The sequence below is a fragment of the Mirounga leonina genome, unplaced genomic scaffold (assembly GCF_011800145.1).
Source record: "Mirounga leonina isolate KUSES-001 unplaced genomic scaffold, KU_Mleo_1.0 Mir_115, whole genome shotgun sequence".
NCBI lineage: Eukaryota > Metazoa > Chordata > Mammalia > Carnivora > Phocidae > Mirounga > Mirounga leonina.
The window spans coordinates 2,334,844-2,356,668 of record NW_023270268.1 but is presented as its reverse complement, the minus strand read 5'-3'; the positions used below and the strand labels follow the sequence as shown (position 1 = coordinate 2,356,668).

Below are 21,825 nucleotides of genomic sequence, written 5' to 3'. Positions count from 1 at the left end.
GAGAGTATGCGCACACATGCACACAAGCGGGGGAGCGGCAGAGGGAGAGGGACAGCAGACTTCACGCTGAGTGGTTTGCTGGGTGCAGGGCTCCATCCAGGACCCTGAGCTGAAGTCAGAAGCTTAACTGACTGAACCACCTAGGCACCCCATCAGAACACTTTCAGTAGCAGTCATCTGGCCGCCCCAGTTTCCCCTAGCAGACATCATTAATCTCTTTCTGTGCTCTTTCCTATGAAACCCAGGTGGCCTCCACCTCCCCTGCACTGATTGGCCTGCCCAGATTGAGACCCTCAGTTTTCAGATGTTTGATTGGATCTGTTAACATCTAAAAGATAACTTTTTTCCCCTCAAGCCGCATGCTTATTGGGTAATTTTTTATTATCCGTCCTTACTGCAAATTGAATGTTTCTGTTTTTGAAATTTATTCAGCCCTTTTACCTACTGTCGTTTCCCCACGCCACCTGCAAATGCCCTGTTTAGATAATGGGAACTAGTTTAGCAGGTCCTGGTCTGCACATCTTGGAATGCAGTGCTTCACGGGACTGTGTATGATTCGGAAAAGAAAGCTCTATTTTTTGTCTCTACACACAAGGCTTTATGACTCTCAACCCTAGGAATGATCCTATCCGTGCACACTTGGGGATCCCTCAAATTACAGTAAGGGCTTTGTACCCTTTCTACCTGATTGAAAAATGGAAGAAACAGTTCTTGTCCTAGAACAGGAATTCCAGGCCTAAGGGCCTGCTAGAGACCTGGCAGGAAAGATCGAGGGAGCAGGCCTGCTAGGAGACAGTAGCGGGGGAGGTGAGTAGACAGACATTCGCTATGTAAACCCACTTGCTACACAGAGGGGGTGGGGGTGGTCACTGCGCTCTCCTGCCAGTTCTTGCCCTGTAGGAATGTAGGCCTGTTACTTCCATTTCTTCTGTTTTTTATGGAGAATCAGTTGGGTAAGTAATATGGCATTGGTATAAATAGAAAGCATTTTGCCACCTCTGCTTTCCATTGAGGAAGCTAAGAAATAAATGGACAAAGGCTGGGTTGCCTCGGTCGCGTATTGACTCGGATACCCGCTGGTGCTCATTAATGCCAACACATCTGAAGACGGGATGTGTGGGTTACTAAGTTCTCTCCATCGTGACCAACCCTTTCACACGCTTGCCGTGTGGTGCTGGGTCGCAGCACTTCCAACCACAAATCCGGACGTTGGGAAAGGGGACTTCCTTCTTCCGTTTGACTTCCTGTTCTCAGCAGCAGCAGTTTGTCACCCAGCAGCAGAGGGTTAGCTCCAGTTCCCAGCTTCAGCCGCTTCCAAAATGAGCTGGGCACACCCCTGGTCCCTACCTGTAACCCCCTACTCTCCTCTTTTTGTTCTCCTGGCCCAAGGGTGGTCGCTGCCGACTGCAGGCACGGTCTGTCTGTCATCCTCTGTGTGCCCTTTGCCCTGGCAGTTCTCCACTAACTGTTCAACCCCATTTTCTACGTTCAATTATCTCTTTAAATATCTAGCGAGAGGGCGCCTGGGTGGCTCAGTCCGTTGAGCGACTGCCTTCGGCTCAGGTCATGATCCCAGGGTCCTGGGATCGAGCCCCACATTGGGCTCCCTGCTCCGTGGGAAGCCTGCTTCTCCCTCTCCCACTCCCCCTGCTTGTGTTCCCTCTCTCGCTGTGTCTCTCTCTGTCAAATAAATAAATAAAAATTAAAAAAAAACAACAACAACACTATATTTCAAAAAATAAATAAATAAATATCTAGCGAGATTTCCCAGCTTCTAAATCAACCTCGACCACCTGAGACGTTTGGAATCTGCCAAGTCCATCATGAGACCTGCTTATATGCATTTACTGATGGGTCAGTCTAATTTTTTTTATCTTTTGGTAATTTGGATAGTTCCATCTACTTCAATTTGTTGGCTACTCTTTCCTAGGGCTGCTATAACAAATTACTATAAACTGGTGACTTAAATAATAGGAATTTATTCTCACATAGTCCTGGGGGCTGGAAGCCCAAAATAAAGGTGTCAGCCGGGCTGTGCTCTCTGAAGGCTGTAGGGAAGAATCTTGCCCTTCTTTTTCCAAGCTTCTGGTAGTTGCCAGTAATCCTTGGTTTTCCTCGGCTTGTTACACCTACATCACTCCTAATTTCTGCTTCTGCCTTCATGTGGGTCTTCTTTCTGCATGCCTGTTTTCACATGGCCTTAAGTGATTTTCAGTCACTGGATTTAGGACTCTACTCTAGTCCAGTATGACCTCCTCTTAACTAATCAGCCTGAATGTGGGGGAGACAATATTTAACCCAATATAGTTACCTACTGCTTTGATGAATATGGATGGCTATGGCCGTAGACGTTAGCAAGTGTAAATTATATAGAGATTGTTCCTGCTACAACCCAGTGGCGAAGTATCATGGACTATGTACCTAACCCCCACATAGTGTGCTATGTAATGACACTTGGGACAGGGTAGTAAAGGTGGAACAGAAACATTATGGGAAGGTGTCCTTCACTGCCAGTTTCAGGAAGATGGTGGCATCTGAGCTGGGTTTTTGAAATTTAGGGTGAATTTGGAAGAGAAGGCATTCCAGGCCATGGATAGTTCATGAGCATTCTCAATCAGCCGAAGTGCCACCTTTGATCTTCAGGCCTCACAGGGATTGGGGCAGAGAATGCCACGAGCAGTTAGCCACGGCAGCCATGGGTGGTTTGGGGGCAGCTGCAATGTGTGTGTGACTTTCATGCCATTGGCGTGTCTTGTAGACTGAGAGGATTAAGGGGGGGTCCCCAGTTGTAAGTGACAAAATGAGTCACAACTGTTGAATGAAAGCATCCTCGTACAAATAAGGCTGCTCATGTACTGTTTGATTCCATTTCTGTGAACTATCCAGAATAGACAGCAGTGTAGAGACTAAGCAGATTATGGTTGCCATGGGGGAGTGGGAGGGGAGATGGAGAAAAACTGCCTAATGGGTATGGAAGCTTCCTTTCGACGATGGAAGTGTTCGCAGCTAGGTGGTTGTGATGGTTAGACAATATGGAATGTGCGAAATGTCAGTAATGGTACACTTTAAGTTCTACCTATTTTAACCACAATTTTTTTTTTTTTAAGATTTTATTTATTTATTTATTTGACAGAGACAGAGACAGCGAGAGCAGGGAGAGGGAGAAGCAGGCTTCCTGCTGAGCCAGGAGCCCGATGTGGGACTCGATCCCAGGACCCTGGGATCATGACCTGAGCCGAAGGCAGTCGCTTAACCAACTGAGCCACCCAGGCCCTCTTAACCACAATTTAAAAAGCAAAATGGGTCAGGAAGCATGCGTAGGCCTTGGTACATAACCGTACCTGCATGACAGGAGCTAGGTGGGATGAAGGGAAAGGATGCCTGTGGTCTTACTGCAAGTGTTTCTCAGCTGAGCACTGTTGATGTTTTACTCTATGAGCTGCTGTGCTGAGCTCCTTCCATGTATTACCTTGTCTTTTCCTCCTATTGGCCGAGGTTGTGGAAGGCCAGGCACTTGTCTGGGGCCTTGCATATATTAGGACGTGGAGCTAGGGTTTGAAGCTGGGTTACCCGACTCCTAGGATGACTGTCCAGCCTGCTTTTCCCAAGATGGCCTCAGCTGTAGATGTGCTGCACATGCTGGAAACCCTTGGTCCAGGGCACACTCATGGTTGGTCACCCGTGAGCGATTCCTGAGCCCAAACCAGGATCCAAACCCTGCGCGCTTCTCTAGGCCCCTCTTGATGTGGGACATAATAACACCCTTAGACCTGTTGCATCATCAGCAGTTTGGAATCCCTGATTTAATACCTCAGTATCTCAAAGAAATCCTTGTGGCTTTTCAAGACACATCATGTAATATTGATGAAAACACTGGGCCTTCTGTCTTGATTAATTTTTTATGAACAATAATACGTCTGATTAAACTGGCTGGTTTACCAAGGGCTGGTCGTACAGAGTGGGGTGTGTGGTGGTGCAGGGATGGTCTGGCAAGCGGACTGACCACAGGGCACGGTGTGCGTGGTTTCTGTGGCAGATCAGACAGTATCCCCAGTGTCCCTTGGGGTTGGAATGAGCTGTGCTGCTGACGACGTGACAGGAACATGATATGATGGCTACCTGCTGGCCTGCAGCGATGGTGCACCTTGACCTGAGCGCTGTGCCAGCCTGCCGGGTTTTCCCACGTGGCCAGGAAGGCCAGAAAGTCTGTGGGAGCTGGTTCGTGTGCTGGTCCGGTCCTCGTTCCCACTTTTCGGCTTGGACCAAACTACACTGGTTTCACTGTGTCGGAATAGCTCTTAAGAGTGCTGAGCACCATGTAGGTGCCGTTTCCCATAGGAAGGAACCCAGCACTTGCCACGGCCCCTTCGGCTACGTGTCAGACAGGTGCCGTGCTCCCCTTGCGTGCCTGCTTTCTTTCCAGGGAAGTGGATCAAGTGGTCTCGGGGGCCCAGGGTGGTAGCTCTTCGGGTTTGCGACAAGCAGACTTAAATGTTTTCGCTTGAGGAGTGGAGGTCCTTCTAACGCCATGAGCCTGCTCTTGCTTTTCCAGCTGAGCATCGAGCAGGCCCAGACTGTGGCAGAGCAGGTAGAGATGAAGGCAAAGGTGGTACAGTCGGAGGTCAAAGCCGTGACGGCAAGGCACAAGAAGGCCCTGGAAGAGCGGGAGTGCGAGCTGCTGTGGAAGGTAAGGAGTGCTGCCCACCCCCACCCCGGGCCTCCTTGGCTGGCCAGCAGTTTTCCAGTGAACTGCAGCAAAACCACGAGGATTCTCAGGTCAGATCCCAGATCCCAGCTCGGAGTGGAGAACACTTGGGAGGTTTTCCATGAAGTATGTTGGCAGAAAGATGCAGGGCTCCTTGTACCATTGTGTGTGTCATCTGAGCACTAAAGCCACAAGAAGCCTCCTCGGGAGGAGTCAGGTACCCAGGACTGGAAGGAGCCTCACGTTTTATGTTGCGCACACTCAGGGAGACAGAAGGGGGCGCAGTCGAGACTGTTATGAAAAGCAGGCTGCTGGGAAGTATCCTTATTTTTTGGTGTCCTGCCTGGTTGCACTTCCTGCCCCCTTGTGGAAAACCACTAGGGAGGTCAGCGACCGAATGCCCTTTCTTCTGTTGCAGCAGGAAAGAGTGCTGAGCAGGCTGGTGTGCTGTTTAGACAAATCAGCTGGAAAGATGACTTTCCTCACCCAAGTCCTCATCTCAACATTTTCTACTCTGGCCCTTACCCCCTGCCCCAGGAAGAGGGGAGAATATGCCTGTGAATGGGCCAGTACCTCAAGTCAGTTCAGCTCCAAGATGACATTCTCTTAATGCGTGAATAAGACCATACACATAGCTCATTAAAAAGGGTGCACTTAGGTGTGTGCATGCTCGTTTTAATCATCTAAACTATGCGAAGGTAGAGATGGGGTCTCCATTTCTGAACGTGATCCTCACCAATTACTATGCCCTAAAATGTTCTGGAAGGCTGTGTTGGGTTTTGCTTTGCATTTTCCATTTAGTTAGCACATAACTAACTGCTTTCTGCCTTTGCTGACCTCTCAAGGAATATGGCTCAGTTACCTTTTGACGAGAAGAGAACGATCCTTGGCTAGAAAAATTCTTTAAGATTTAATTCAGCATGTATTTTATGCAGGCACCTTTGTGGGCCTGACATGGTTTCCAGACACTCACATGCCCCCGTTGTCTGCCAGGCTCATGCCACCCACGAATGTTAATTATAACTGAAAGGGGCCCGCTTCATGCAACCTGAGAGCTCCCTGGTGAGCTCCCTGGTGAACTCTGCCACAAACTTGCTCTTCTGGATTTGCTGATGAAAAGGCCTTTGTGCAAAGGAGTTTCTGCAGATCTCACCTTAGGTACCCTCCCTCCTGTGAGGCCAACTCCTGTCCTGTCCCTAAAGGAAGTTCTCTTTCAGGGGGCATGGGAAGCAAGTTTTTAGTCTTGGAGAAGCAAATTTGGAAGAAGAGTCAGTCTCTCTGTGTAATATACTTTGTTTCTACATTTCTAAAAACTTGTTCTCAGATAACCTCCAGAATATGCATGCTCATTCTGGACACACCTCAGTCCCATTTGTCTTTACTTTTTATTATGGTACCTCACCCTAAATCCTGTGGGAGTCCCACTCTCTTTTACTAATTACTGACTTTTCTGCCCCTCCCAGCAAAGCTTTCCTGCCAGTTTCTGCCCTGCCACGTCCTTGTTACACATCTTTTTTCTTGCACTCCCCATTACTGAAGATATTTGAGTGCCGGGTGACCCAGTTTTGGGTATCTAGATGCACTTCTTCATGCTTGTGGCTTACAGATTTCCAGTGGACTTGGTGAGCTCGTGGGATTAGCTGCAACCACCTAGTTGAGGAATCCAGACCAAAGCCCAGAGGTTTGGCCCAATGCAAAAACCAAAGGACAAAGCTTCTCTTTGATCTGTCCCCACGTGGGCCTCTCTACACATATGTGTCTTGCTTCCAGAGTGGACAGATGGAAAAGCATGAATGGGTCAAAAATCACATCATCGCCCCCCTTCCCGAGGGAAAACCTGACTGACATCCAGGCCTCCCCAATAGTGGAGCCGTATTCTGAAATACACTTTCTAGCGTTCTGATTAGTAGAGCCCTCAGGGGTCCTGGTTCTCTCTACATGATGGCACGAATCAGCCAGGTGACTCATTTATTCCCTTCATAGGGAAATCACTTCTAATTGGAGGTCTTTTACTGATTTAATGCACAAGAATGGATAAGTGGCTCTGTTTCATTGGTCACAGACAATCCCATATTCCCAAATCATGGGTTTCAGAACCTCAGAGGCAGAATTATTTTAGCAGGTCAGAATTCAGGTTTCTATATTACAACAATTTAGATTGAGAGGGCTCCTCTGGAAATACTAGAGGCCAGTGGTTTCCAAGGACTTACTTTCTCCAAATTTGGGGTATGTGTGGCCTTTCAGGCTCCCTGTGAAGACAGAAAACCACGAAGAGGACTATGGAATGTGTGGCAGGCCAGGGGGGTACAGGTTGTAATCTTGAATTAGGTTCTCAACAAATCCCTTCACTCTCTCCACACACAGTCTGTCTTCCCCCCCCCCCCCCCGCCCCCTTTCTCTCTCGGGAGTGGAGAGTGGGGCAAGGCAGGGATGGTAGAGTGGAGGAGAAATCACTGATGAGATTGCAGGCTCTGTAGCTATGCTGAAAATTCAGCCCTTTGGGAGTGTAAGACCGGCCTTGTGCTCTAGTCCCCTGGGAAGTCCTGCTGGTGAGGGCCACGTTCTCGACCTGTCATTACACACCTCCAGTGCCTGGCACAAAGCAGGTGCTCAGTAAACATTTGTTACATGGCTGTGCTTAGCTTTTATATTTTATTTCTAAGTGACGGGAATAATAAAAGAACTCCCTCTATCCTTCACCCAGATTTACTGATTATTTACATTTTGCCCCATTTTCACCCTACTCTGTATGTGATTGGCGTGTTGGAGACAGGATGCCTCTTCCCCCGAACGCTTCTCTGTTTATTTCCTCCGAGCGAGGGCAGTCTCGTCCATCATCAGTTACTCAGAAGCAGGAAGTGCAGTCCTGATAGTGTGCTGGTGCCTACTCCCTCGGGCCCTGGTCAGTGTGCACCAGCACTTGGCTTTCATAGCAGCAGGAGCCTGCGCTGCAAGTCGTCGTCCTGTTCGCAGTCATCTCTCGTAATTGGCACAGTTCCTCAGCCTCCCTTTGTCCTTGGATCTTTGCCGCTTTTGAAGAGCACGGACCAGTGGTTTCTGTGGGCTCTCCCTCAGCTCCTCGGGGTGGGTCTGCCCTCGTGATCCGTGTGATCCGTGTCGGGTGGTATGTTGGTTTTTTGTTTGGTTTTTTTTGCTTGCTTCAAAGCCTCTGTCCTCTCTCCCTGCTCTCACCTTTCCAGGTAGAGAAGATCCGCCAGGTGAAAGCCAAGTCCCTGTACCTGCAGGTGGAGAAGCTGCGGCAGAGCCTCAACAAGCTCGAGAGCACCATCAGTGCCGTCCAGCAGGTCCTGGAGGAGGGCCGGGCGCTGGATGTCCTGCTGGCCCGGGACCGCATGCTGGCCCAGGTGCAGGAGCTGAAGACCGTGCGCAGCTTCCTGCAGCCCCAGGAAGACGACCGCGTCATGTTCACACCACCCGACCAGGCCCTGTACCTCGCCATCAAGTCCTTTGGCTTCGTCAGCAGCGGGGCCTTTGCGCCGCTCACCAAGGCCACGGGCGATGGCCTCAAGAGGGCCCTCCAGGGTAAGGTGGCCTCCTTCACCGTTATTGGCTACGACCATGATGGGGAGCCTCGCCTCTCAGGGGGCGACCTGATGTCAGCTGTGGTCCTGGGCCCCGATGGCAACCTATTTGGTGCCGAGGTGAGCGACCAGCAGAATGGGACTTACGTGGTGAGCTATCGGCCTCAGCTGGAGGGTGAGCACCTGGTGTCTGTCACCATGTGTAACCAGCACATCGAGAACAGCCCCTTCAAGGTGGTGGTCAAGTCGGGCCGCAGCTACGTGGGCATCGGGCTCCCGGGCCTGAGCTTCGGCAGTGAGGGCGATAGCGACGGCAAGCTCTGCCGCCCCTGGGGCGTGAGTGTGGACAAGGAGGGCTACATCGTCGTGGCCGACCGCAGCAACAACCGCATCCAGGTGTTCAAACCATGTGGCGCCTTCCACCACAAATTCGGCACCCTGGGCTCCCGACCCGGACAGTTTGACCGGCCAGCTGGTGTGGCCTGCGACGCCTCCCGCAGGATCGTGGTGGCCGACAAGGACAATCATCGCATCCAGGTCTTCACGTTCGAGGGCCAGTTCCTGCTCAAGTTTGGCGAGAAGGGAACCAAAAACGGGCAGTTCAACTACCCTTGGGACGTGGCGGTGAACTCTGAGGGCAAGATCCTGGTCTCTGACACCCGCAACCACCGGATCCAGCTATTCGGTCCCGATGGCATCTTCCTTAATAAGTACGGCTTCGAGGGGGCTCTCTGGAAGCACTTTGACTCCCCCCGGGGCGTGGCCTTCAACCACGAGGGCCACTTGGTGGTCACCGACTTCAACAACCATCGGCTCCTGGTCATCCACCCCGACTGCCAGTCTGCGCGCTTCCTGGGCTCCGAGGGCACTGGCAACGGGCAGTTCCTGCGCCCACAGGGTGTGGCCGTGGACCAGGAGGGGCGCATCATTGTGGCCGATTCCAGGAACCACCGGGTGCAGATGTTCGAGTCCAACGGCAGCTTCCTGTGCAAGTTTGGCGCCCAAGGCAGTGGCTTTGGGCAAATGGACCGCCCCTCTGGCATCGCTGTCACCCCCGATGGGATGATCGTGGTGGTGGACTTTGGCAACAATCGGATCCTCATCTTCTAATCACGTTCTCTAGGCTTCCGCGTGCGTCTCTCTCTCTCTCTCTCTCCTTTTGAATTTCAAAGAAGAAACAGTCTCAGGGAAATTTCTTTTTTTCTTTTGTTTAAGAGAACAAGAAAAGTACAACATTGCTTAAGTCCTACCTCATCTTTATTTTTTTACAGATGAATGTACTTATCTTTTCTGCAGGGATTGAGCCTGTGACGTGATAATTTCTATCTACCTCATAAATCTTTACATTTCCTTCTCCAGCAGGCCCTCTGCCCACCTCCCCACCCTCACTCAGTGGAGTTCACGTTCCTCTCTGACCCTTTGTGGGGCGTGATATGCACAAGCCTGGCGTCTCCGTGGCTGGGGGGGGGTGGGCACTGGATGGGTGGTGGGGTGTATTCTGTAGATTGAGCCAAGGAAACATGAAAGAACTACTAAGTAAAAAAAAAAAAAAACTATAAAATGTGGAAAAATAAGATTTAAAATGCTGACTTATAGAGTATTTGTGTTCTGGAGAATACTGTGTTTATGGGATTAGATTGTGTTGTGATCTTGATCTTTTTAGGAAATCTTTTTTTTTTTTTTTTTTTTTTAATGCTGCAACAGAGAACTTTTCTGTGTTCTCCTTTTATACCTCAGTGTGTATCATCCTGTTCAGCATCTTTTCTTATTCTTAGAAGATATGGATGTGGCTGTGGCTTGCTAGCCAAGAAAAGCAGACTATTCTATTCATGTTTTAGGGTATGTAATCTTTGCTTCTTTTAAGGGATGGTGTGTGTGTGTGTGTGTGTCTGTCTGAGTGTCTGAGCCATCTTATACCAGAATAGTAAAGCTGAAGATCATACACCACCACCCAAAGAAACTTTCCTTCTCACACTTTGGTTTCTAAAAAATAGATGTAGCTTAGGATTTTCAATTAAAAGTATTCTCAAAAGTTAAGTATTTTTAGTTTGTTATTGGTTATAAAGTTCAGTGGAAGGAAGAAGAAAATTAGCCTCATTCTCAGAAAGAGGGTGTCAGACCTGCCTGGCCTGTGGACTTGAGTGTGGGCCGGCGGGCGTGTGCTGAGGTGGTCCATAGAGAGCATAAGAAAGCAACAGGCTACCCCAAACTCTGCGGGAGGGCAGAGGTCAGTCCCCGACCTCTGCTTGAATGTTGTTCTGTTAATAATGCTAGGTGTTTCTCTTTCTGAACTTTTCCTTTAAAAGCACAATTTTTACCTGCTTTGGAAGTTCAGGGAAATAGAATGTTTGACAGTCAAATGAATAGGAACAACCCATCCCTACACCCTCTGCTCGGGTCACTTATACGGAGTGGTCTGCTCCCGAGCCGTGCCGTAGGACCTCATGGTTAACATGAATTTTCTCCCCAAAGGCCTTTGAATGTAAAAGATTTGTAAACCAAATTGCCCCAACCCAAAATGTAGGCTGTAATATTTTTTGTTACACCTCTGTCTCGGTACCAAAGAATGAAAATTTAGCCAGGCTCCCGCTGCAGAACTGTGGGATGGCATCCGTCACTTTGCAGGGTTGGTTTGTAGTAAGCTGGACTTGGGTACAGAGCCTTGTGCTTCTGGACATTATCTGTCTTTCACGTGGAAAGTAGGCATAGCTAATATCCTGCTTGTGAGAACCTGTATGGGTCCCTGCATTCTCCAAATACTGAGGAAGAACCACATTCCAGAGTAGCACACCTCAGGAGCCCAAGGTGTTCTCAGACGGCAGGGGCTTGCTTCCAGGGAAACCTCTTGTTCAAATAGAAGGACTAACGTCCGTTTCTGTTCCTGCATTTCAGAGAAACTCCCCTTGCAGTGGAGATGTAGTTTTAAATGAACCAAATGAAGTGACACATGGAGCCATTTGTTTTTGTCATCCCAAAAGAAAAGGAATTGATGGGGCTGGTGTAGCAAGTCGGTCAAATTGGTTTTCTCGTCCAGCTCTTTCGGACATTTACCACTTCAAGGTACCCTGTGTCCTCCCCATTGCTTTAGTTCTAGGGTTTCTGAATGACCAAAATGGGAAAAAACTCACTTCATAAAGGAGAACCGCATGCAGTAAAGGATCCAAAAATTGGAAAGTCGCACCAGACGACTGCCTCCCAGCTGCTGTGTTTCAGGGCAAGGAGGCGTCAGGAAATCTTGTTTTGTAAAACCGGGTTTTCTTTTATTGAAGCAATCTTGACTCCTTCCCCAGTTCCTGTTCGGTTGCCTTTTATTTGCCCCTAGGTTCTAAGTTCTTTGGTAAAGAGTTTGTGTAATTAAACATTTTTATTGTTTTTTATTTTGGAAATAACTTGGTGCTGGTCTTCCTCCCTTCCTCACCCCCCAACCCCCACCCCAGCCACCCAACGAACCACCCTTTAAACACCAAAGACAACTGGTTTTAAATGCTTACAAAATTTTATTGAAGAAATGGATCTTGAAAATTCTTAGAAGTGTTCTCAGAAACCTGGGATGAGTTACTTCAGGTAGTCACTACCTTTGATTCTCCCGTCTTCACGCTGATCCGTCCTTCCCAATGTCCCTGTATGTGGGGGAATTGTGGGACCTGAGTGAGAGATTTTGTTGGGTGATAGCAGTAACGTACAACTGTGTAGTTAGCATTTCTCTGTGGATTTGGTTGTTAGGCCAGGGTTTCCACACTTGACTGAAATGATCAGGTCTTAATTAATAGACTGACCAGTTTGCAGGCTCAAAGCTAGTAGGTCCTCCCCTGAAATGAGCATGTAGGTGCGTGATGCGGCCTCTCTGCCCTCTGTGGTGGTACATCTCCCCACCTTGCTGCACCCAAAACTGTGCACCACTGCCATTTGAGAAACATGGTCACACTTGGGAAGCTTTTGTTTTTAAAACACTGGCCATCTGTGGCTGCCCATGATTGACTCCTGACCCACAGGGATTGGTGCGAAGCACTTTGGAGTGTGTTTATTATACGATGTGGAAGGCTCCAAATCAAAGAAAGAGGAGGAAAGCCAACATTTGGAACTCCGGTGTGAGTGAGGCTGTAAAAAATTGGGGTTTTTAACCGGGTATCTCCTGCCTGTTAGGTGATGCTAGGGTAGGTAAGAATTGGGTGGACGAGGAGAGTCTTGAACACCGTGAGAAGATAAGGCTGTGGGTACTGCGAGGGAAGAGTATAAATTGTTTCTGTTAAGTAAATGTGGTATTCAGACAATAATCCCCACGTGTGTCCAATCTGGTCAGGTGGCAGGGTGGCGCGGGGTAGAAGGTCAGTTTGTGTTTGGAGATGCCAGTTGGATTTGGATATGTAAGTTTGGGTATTGAGATGGCTAAAGGAGATCTAAATAACCCGCAGATACAAACCACTTTTGGTTGACAAAGTTAACATTTCCAAAGTGTTAATCTTTAAAAAAGAAAAAATCATTTCTCTGTAAATTTGGTCCCAAGAAGCAGTGCTGTCTCAGAAACCTCTGCTCTACGGTGGCTGGTAGGTGGCACATGAGTTGGCTGGAGCCCAGTGGCCCGGGCAGGACCCAAGTGTACTAATCTTTGATGGATGGATGCCCTTTTAAGTCTAACTTATTTGGGGAAACACCTACAGGGGGTACCATACACAGAATCTAAATTGTGTGTTGGGCCAAAAGAGTTGCCAGATGTCAGGCCCTTTGTGATGGAGCTATAAGAGAATGGTTTGAGATTGGCTCAGTCTGTTTTATTCTGGTTAAGCCAAAGCTTAATAATTTGAGGAGGGAAGTCTTTTTAGGCTTGAAGCAGCAGAATACTGTTTATATATGTGTTGTCATCCTCTTTGGAAGATTCTACAATTGCTGTGTTCTGGTAGATAGAGATACGCCAAAGTTATAGGCTTGTTCTTCTGTTTAAAAACAAAAATCCAGTGGTGCCAAAAAAGCATGTAGGGTGTTTATTCAAAACATCACTCACTGGTTTTCCAACAGTCTGGGGCTGTATAAAAGTCAAACTCTTGAACTTGCTCGCGTGTGACGATATCCTAGAGCCAGGCCCTCCTGGGGCTCTCGCTCACTCTGGCTTCCTGCGGGCCAGGGGCTCAGGACACGCACGCACAGCAGTTCCACACCACACCGTTTGCTGTCGTTCAGTTTCTACCTCACTTTTGGCGAAAGTCATCTACCTCATGTTAGCATCTCATGGGTCTCTGAAAAGCATAGTGTTAATCCACAGGGGAGTGGGTGGGAGTGGGAAGCTAGCTCTAGAAGAAAATGTTTTTATAAATCCAGAACTGACTTCTCCCAGGGGAAACATTTGATTGACTTTGAAACCAAATATTCCTGTACTCAGGCAAATGTCGTCCTAAATCCCAAGTATTACTTAACCAATCTGCCCCCCCCCACCCCCGCAACTAGGAATTACGCACACCATTACCTTGTTGTTCAGTATTAATGAAACTACTGGTTCATCTGACCTATTTGAGGACTTAACCTGCAAATAAAGACCTTTAGGTCTCTTTTTCTCTTCAAGAGAAAAATATTTTATATTTTGAATGTCTGCAAATCTACCCTTTTAGGAGCAATTCTAAGGGTCTAGTTGTTGGAAACATCAAGTATTTGAAGGGAATAAGAATCCTTTAGACTTCATGATTGTAATCGTACCTTTTCTGGACCCAGCAGGACGTTAGTCACCATGACATTGCGACAAGCGCTGCCTCACTGAGCAGGGACTGGTCAGGTGCGGTGCTCTTTTGTTTTGTGTTTAATATTTTTTCTACCAAAGGTAACATGTTGACGGGTTGTTCTTTCCTTTGTTGTTGTTGTTTTTGATTAAATACTTGATGAAGTTGAAGCACATTACCATGGTATACTGTATTGCCTCTCCACTCTCTTGCTCCCCTAGATATTTTTTGTTTTGGTTGGAAGAGCGGGTCCTGAGACCACTGTAATGATTGCAGATTGGGTGAAAAAGGTCATGGTGAAGCCGTACCTCAGTGATGTCTATTTTTAAAACTGATCTTACGGGTTAACAAGCCAGCCTGGTGGGATGTTTTCCAGCCATCATTTAACCAGTAATGGTTCTAAAAGTTTTGTGTATCCACACGGTCTTAGACCTCCTTTTAATGATTGTATTAACTTACAAGCTCAGGTAGTATTTTTCTTAAGGCTCTGTCTCAGAGCACACTGACTGAATGTTAACGTGTGTAGCAAAGTGTTTACTTTCTTTAAATAACCAGCTCTGGAATAGTTCTTTATGTTTCTAGCAGTCTGTGTAGTTTTTCTTCAGAGGAAGATTTTTCACATTTCTGGGGTGTTCTTGTTTTTAGGGTGGTATGGTTTCTTTCCTTTTTTCCCCCCATTCTTTTCCCCTAAACTCAATGCAGGTGAGAGGGTGGGTGGTGGGTAAGGGATGTTGTTTTTAACTAGCATGTTAGTTATAATTGGGTGGGTGGGAGGGTAGTATTTTTTTTTTTTTTTTTTTTTTTAAATGACTCTTGCTTAATACTGTCCATTAGCTGTCATGCCCGGTCAGCAAAATAATTTTTAAGTGTAGAACACATGACTTGTTTTTTGTTTTTGTTTTGTGGGAAAGGTTAATGCAGAATTGGGGAAACTAACATGGGCATGTTGCCAGATGTTAGAATGACTAAACCTTTAAAAAAATTTTTTTTTAAATTTGTCCAAGGCAGACCTCATGTAAGGAATACGCACCACCAGAATAACTCTCCGGGCCACAGAAGCTCCTGCAAGCCCATCTGGGGTGCTGACTGCCTTTTGACACTTTTAAAAATGGGTATTGCAGCGGTGGTGCAGATCCCATCAATTAAGTGAAGAATGGGGGATCAAAGATTTCCCCCCAAACCTTTGAAGTGGATTTTTGTTTGGGGTGTGTTTTTCCACCCTCTGGATTTTTACTTTTAAATCTTAGATGTTATCCTGCGGGCTGCAGGCATGACAGGCAATGAGCAGGTGAAGAACCAATGGGAAAGTGTTTGAAAACTCGTGTGTTAGCTAACAAGGCTTCTGAATGTATCACTGTGGTCCACAGAGAAGGCTGGAGAAGGTAGCAAGGAGATGCTGTATCAGCTACTGCAGCCTTAAAACAAAGTTGGTGTCTCTTTGGACTTTAAAATTGTTCCTATGCAGCTTATTTTATTTTTGTTTAATCAAATAAACAAGAGGGTTTTTCCATGGAAATATGTGTCTGTGTGATCCTTTAATCCAGAATGAGCAAGGGTGTGTGTATTGTGCTCCACGGAAAGGAAATCTGTGAGGAGGGTGGCCCAGAGGTTGTGCTCTGGTGGATGGGCCACATTGGGTCCATGCAGGGTTTTCCAAAAAGGTGGATGCTGGCATTTTTTTTTAAATAGAGGAAATGTTAAGTAGCCTAAATGTTTTCATATCTGTACTTCTGGATTCTGGGGGAATTGGGGATCCGGCAGCCCCAGGTCTACCTTCTGAGGAGCTGAGGAGTGGATGTCCCTGTGGAGGGATGAGTGTTCCTGTCCCACTCACCCGCAGTCCCCTTCTCCACAGATGCCCCTGCCCTGCTGGGGCAGCCTCTGCCTGGGATGGAGGGGACCAACTTTGGGGTCTAAACTTGGCCCTGGGGAAAAAGTGAGCAGCTTACTCCCGTGGCCACTCTTTGGCAGAGTACTGTAGAAGCCAGGTGGATCAAGACATCTTTTGATGGGTGCCTGGGTGGCTCAGTCGTTAAGCGTCTGCCTCCGGCTCAGGTCATGATGCCGGAGTCCTGGGATCGAGCCCCGCATCAGGCTCCCTGCTCCTCTCTCCCTCTGCCTGCCGCTCCCCCTGCTTGGGCTCTCTCTCATATCACATAAATAAATAAATCTTAAAAAAAAAAAGACTTGAGCTAGTGCGTTCACAGCTTACTGGGAGACATCATTTTTCATTGGAACGAAGTGTCCCCCAACTTGGCTCACCTGTTGTCTGCGACTCCTCAGACAGCCTTGTTTGACCTGTGGACAGAGGTAAGCAGTGCACCAAGGTCCGTGGCTTTCTCCTGTCCCGTGTCCCTTTCCAGCTGTGATGAGTGTTCACCGGGGTTCTATTGGACATAGATCTTACCCTCCAGTCCTGGAACAACTTGTTTAAGTGCCAAACATCAGTGCCTGGTGGAGGGGAATCTCTGCACTTCCTTTACTTGATCCCATGTCGGCAGTGAGCATTTAGTGTTTTTTTTTTTTTAGCCCCATCGATACCTTTAGCTTTGAAATCGTGACAACATCGTGAGTAGCAGTGTCCTGAAGACTCAAGCTGGGAATGTAACTTCATGGACCCTGAGCCCTGGGCCCTGTTCTGTTTCCTTTTCCCGGTCCCTCATTTCTTTCCCTCTTGCCCCTAACTGAACACAATGGGAGACACTCTCCAATGTAAACAGTTGGATGGGTGTACTTTTTTTTTTTTATTTTAAGGGAAAGGAATCTTAATCCTCTGAAAGACCCAGGTAAAGCTGCTAATAAAATGAGGTAGGACCCATTTCTGAGGGAAATGCAGAGAAGGAAGGCTCTAGAAAAATCGACACCTCATCTTTAGCTCCCACCCCTACCCCCAGGGCCCTCCGTCTCTTCCAGTGAATGAGGTGGGTTTGGAAAGACCCAAACCTCTCGAGGGTAACTATGCTCCTTTGCAGCTGGCCACTGGGGCAGCCCTTCTGGAAGGTGAACAGCCAGTTATCACCTGATATATGAGGTCATTGGAACCCACGTACATTGCTGGTGAGATTGTAAAATGGTACAAACACTTTGGGATCCATCTGGTCCTGTTGAGCAGGACCCAGCAGTGCCACTCCTAGGTGCATATCTGAGAGAATTGAAGATCTGTCCACACAAAAACTAGTACGCGAATGTTCATAGTAACATGATTCATAATAGCCAAAAAGTAAAATGTATGTCCTTACCATGGAATATAACTCAGCGATAAAAAGGAATGAAGTCCCGATAGCATGTTATATGGATGAACCAGGAAGATGTGAGAGAAGCCGACCAGGCATGATTTCACCTCCATGAAATATCCAAAGTAGACAAATAAAGTAGAGTACTAGTTGCTGGGCGCTGGGAGTTGGCTGTAGAGCGGCAGGGACTCCTATGGGTTTTTTTTTTTGGTTTTTTTTTTAAGGTTTTATTTAAGTAGGGACACCTGGGCGGCTCAGTCCCGTTAAATGTCTGCCTTCAGCTCGGGTCGTGATCCCGAGGTCCTGGGATCAAGGTCTCTGCTCAGTGGGGAGTCTGCTTCTCCCTCTCCCTCTGCCCCCCTTTGCCCCCCTTATGCTCTATCTCAAATAAATAAATAAAATATAAAAAATATAAAAATAAAAGGGGCACCCTCCCTGTGTTGAGAGGACTGTGTGACTAGTTATCCCCGGCACGTTGGGAGCAGCAGTGATCCGGGGCCCTTTCCTAGCCAGAGTACTTCATTGTGGAGCACCGGCCTCTCCCCGCAGCCCCAGGCGGTACTCCAATGGAGGGCAGCCAGGATCTGGGAGCGAGGTGGACTGGGCAGCACTCGCAGCCAACCAGGATGTACATATGATCAAAATGTGCGCAGTTATTTTTTTTAATGTTATTTTTTCTATTTGAGAGTAGTCCTTTATTAACTGACCAGATTACAAAAATAATCATGGTAGATACCTTAGTTCCTCCTAATAAGCCTATTGATCTGGTCTTCCCTGTTACCAGCATCTTTACCTTCTACAAGATGGGTGGTCTTTTTCTTTATTCCCCCTCATGGAGAAGATAATTTGAAGAGCCCTAAGAAGTTGTTTGCTTCGTTGAAATGTTTTCCAACAGTATAGATCTGGTGCATTAGATCTTCCATGCAGATACTGCCATGTTTACCAAGAGATCGGGCAATCAATGTGTCCTCTGTCAGGAGAATGCGCTTCTTGTTGATTTTGCCATAACCACGCTTGTAGATCAGTTCATTCACTGACTTCAGGGTTGGGTCCCCCCAGGCTCTATATGGTTCCACAATCCTTAGCATTTTTAACTCAAGCCTTGTTGAACTTAACAAAGGTGCCATTGAAGATCTGGCGAAGGTGAAGAAGCTGCAACATTTTTCGAACCTTTGGGCTCACACCACTGCTACCTCTGATCCCGATGACAAACGCCAACGTGGGTTTCCGCAGGTACGTGGAAGTTGCCATTGGAATCTCAGTTCTGTACATCTGCCTATATTCCTTGTGGGAATGCTTAGCTTTTTCATAGATAAGCTTCTTCCTTGCCTTTCAAAGCATCTTTTGAGCAAACTTCTTTCTTAGACACTTGATCTTCAACTCTGCAAAATTCCAGGAACCTTCTCTTTCTTCTGCACCCCCCATGATTCCAGCTGGAAAAGAGGCTTTTTTTTTTAATGTTTAAAAAATCTGTCCAATGAACAATATTAAATAGTGAAAACAAAACCTCAGGGGGGAGGTATAACTAACAAAGAATTGATAGCCAGAATAAAGAACTACAATAATGAAACAACCTAATTTTTAATTTTTATTTTTTTAATTTTTATTTTTTTATATTATTTAAGAATCACATGCTTTTCTGACTGAGCCAGCCAGGTTCCCCAACATAACCTAATTTTTAAAAGCAGGTAAAAGATGTGGTTTAAAAATTTACAGGGCTCGGGGCACCTGGGTGGCTCAGTAGGTTAGGGTCTGCCTTTGGCTTGGGTCACGATTGGGCCCCACATTGGGCTCCCTGCTCAGTGGGGACTCTGCTTCTCCCTCTGCCTCTCCCCCTGGCTTGTGCTCTCTCTCGCTCACTCTCTCTGTCTCTCAAATAAATAAAAAGAATCTTTAAAAAAAATTTACAGGGCTGACCTACACTATAAGTCTGGGAAATACAAACTAAAGCAACAATAAGATACAATTATATGCCATCAACTTGATAAAAATATAAAGGTCTAATTATAGCACGTGCTGGTGGGAAATAGGAAGTATCCATAGCTAGTGGGAGTATAAAGAAAGTAGCCCCTTCCCTGGAGAATTTGTCGGTATCTGATAAAGCTGAAGATGAAGACCTATCTACGTGATTTCCCCCACCTCACCACTCTGCCACGTCCTCTTCCTCAGACATGTTGAAAGTTTGGTTTTCGCTTCCCTGGGACAACTCCCTAAGTGTATGGTGCTAGACTTACGCTTGCTTAAAAGGAGTTTTATGTCTCCTAGACTCCTAAAACCCAGTGATCTTGGTTTTTTTAACCTTATTTCCAAGTTTTGGGTAATTTTTATTAACAAACTCCATGTCCAGTATTCTGTCCCAGTGCATCTGCTGTATTAACTTGTTGCCAGTTGGCAAGATCCTACTTTTTTTTTTCCTATCTGAATTAAAAAAATTTTTTATTGTTATGTTAATCACCATACATTACATCATTGGTTCCTGATGTAGTCCCCATGATTCATTGTTTGTGCATAACACCCAGTGCTCCATGCAGAACATGCCCTCTTTAATACCCATCACCAGGCTAACCCATCCTCCACCCCCTCCCCTCTAGAACCCTTAGTTTGTTTTTCAGAGTCCATCATCTCTCGTGGTTCATCTCCCCCTCCGATTTCCGCCCCCTTCATTCTTCCCCTCCTGCTATCTTCTTTTTTTTTTTTTTTTCCTTAACATATATTGCATTATTTGTTTCAGAGGTACAGATCTGTGATTGGCAAGATCCTACTTTTGAGTGGATGCTAGAAGTAACATGGTAAGCCCTTGAGTAATTTCCTTTAGAAGACCAAATATTAAAACGAGTATCACTGGGAACCCTGAATCCACTTGGATTCAGTACAGTTGGATCCAGTGATTTCACCTTCAAGAATACGCTATGGAGAAACTCTAGCACCACAGGACATACACAGTGACCTTGGTGGTTGGCAAAGGACACACCAAGGATCTTGTCAATGGAGGGAGAGAGGAATAAGTTTTATCTATTTAATGGAAGTCAGAATGAATGACTGGGACCTGTGTGGGTACATCTGAAAATGCTATGTTGAGTGAAAATAGCAAATTCCAGAATGACTTTATAGCATACATTTTACATAATAGTTGAAAAAAAGCACGAAACAATCCTGGATATTTGTTACTGATTTCATTTTTGTTCAAGGACCATTAAGTGCCTTGGTGGGTTGCAGTGTGGATTCCTTGCTAGAGGGAGTTGTAAAATTGAAAGCAACCAATCCCCTTATGGTTACCAAAAAGTGGGGGTGACCAAGAAGATGCAGAAAACCTCAGAACTTATGTGTTCCCTTTTCTCCAGTAAAGATTCTGACTTGCTCATAAAACATGACAATAGAAAGACTGAAAGATAGGAACAATGACAGAACTTCGCATTTCTAGAAAAAATAGAGTGGTATAAAATGGGGTATATAACTGCAAGAAATATCCTTTCCCTGAGACACCTAGCTACGTGATTTCCCCCACCTCACCGCTCTGCCGCGTCCTCTTCCTCAGACATGTTGAAAGTTTGGTTTTCGCTTACCTGGGACAACTCCCTAAGTGTATGGTGCTAGACTTACACTTGCTTAAAAAGAAGTTTTATGTCTCCTAGACGACAAACAATGCCAGTCTTTAACATTACTGGTGAACACCGGAATAAATCACTGTAAGGATATCACCTGGTGGATTATTTAGACGGAATTCAACTTTAAGAGACTAGCACTTTTCATTTGGGAAATTTAGGTATGATTTACATACAATGGATTGAACTGCTTTTGGTGCACATTTCTGTGAGTTTTGACTAGCGTATACACACATGTAACCAACATCCTGATCAAGACAGAGAACGGCTCCATCCTGCCCAAATTCCTCTGGTGCTTTGTCAGTCCCGACACCAATCTCAGCCCAGATGGTCACTGCTCTGGGTTGTTTCCTTGCTGTTTTCCCTCTCTTTTGTTTTTTTCCCTCTTTTTCTTCCTCCAGAATATCACCTGAATAGAATCACTGGCGTCAGGACTAGCTTTTTCTAAGTGACAGTAGGTCTGCCAGAGAAATAATAGTTCAGGCAATGATGACCTTTGGATTCTGTATTCTTTCAGGATGAGCCTGACAAAGTGAAATAACTCAGACAATATGGAGCCTGCCTGTGTCGCAGATTTGCTCAGCCCATTAATGAAGGAATAGAAGAAATTTAAAGCCGGTTCAAAAGAGGACAGGCAAGGTGGGGAATACTGGTCAGTAGGGAGAGGAATGCTGGTGTAAGATCATAGTCATTCACAAGTCCACTTACTGGTCTTCGGGGCAGCGCGGTCCTTGGGTTACCTTTGGTCCCAGACAGGGATCCCTTGCAGTCTTCCTCAAGCTAACCTCTAACTTCACAGGGAGAGCACGGGCCTCTCTTACTCTTATTATTACCCAATAGTAAACAGGGAGTCAAAGAAGTTACATTTCCCTAGCGTGTAACATGCCCCTCAGGGGTCATTGTCATTGTTAGATGGCTCTCCTATGACCTTGGGAGGGCCCTCAGTGATCTTGGTTTTTTTAACCTTATTTCCAAGTTTTGGGTAATTTTTATTAACAAACTCCATGTCCAGTATTCTGTCCCAGTGCATCTGCTGTA

At 46.6% G+C, this 21,825-nt stretch overlaps 1 protein-coding gene and 1 pseudogene across 1 annotated transcript in view; one reads left to right on the top strand and one right to left on the bottom strand.

The window, feature by feature from the left end:
• The window catches only part of TRIM71 (tripartite motif containing 71), a 65,530-nt gene extending 55,743 nt beyond the window's left edge, over window positions 1–9,787 (top strand). The window contains exons 3-4 of the mRNA XM_034991637.1: window positions 4,553–4,687; window positions 7,906–9,787. Of these exons, the coding sequence (XP_034847528.1) occupies window positions 4,553–4,687; window positions 7,906–9,357 (1,587 nt within the window). The 3' untranslated portion in view covers window positions 9,358–9,787. The remainder of the gene's footprint in view (window positions 1–4,552; window positions 4,688–7,905) is intronic.
• Window positions 9,788–17,922: 8,135 nt separating this feature from the next.
• On the bottom strand, window positions 17,923–18,541 carry LOC117999618 (annotated as a pseudogene).
• Window positions 18,542–21,825: the final 3,284 nt, after the last annotated feature.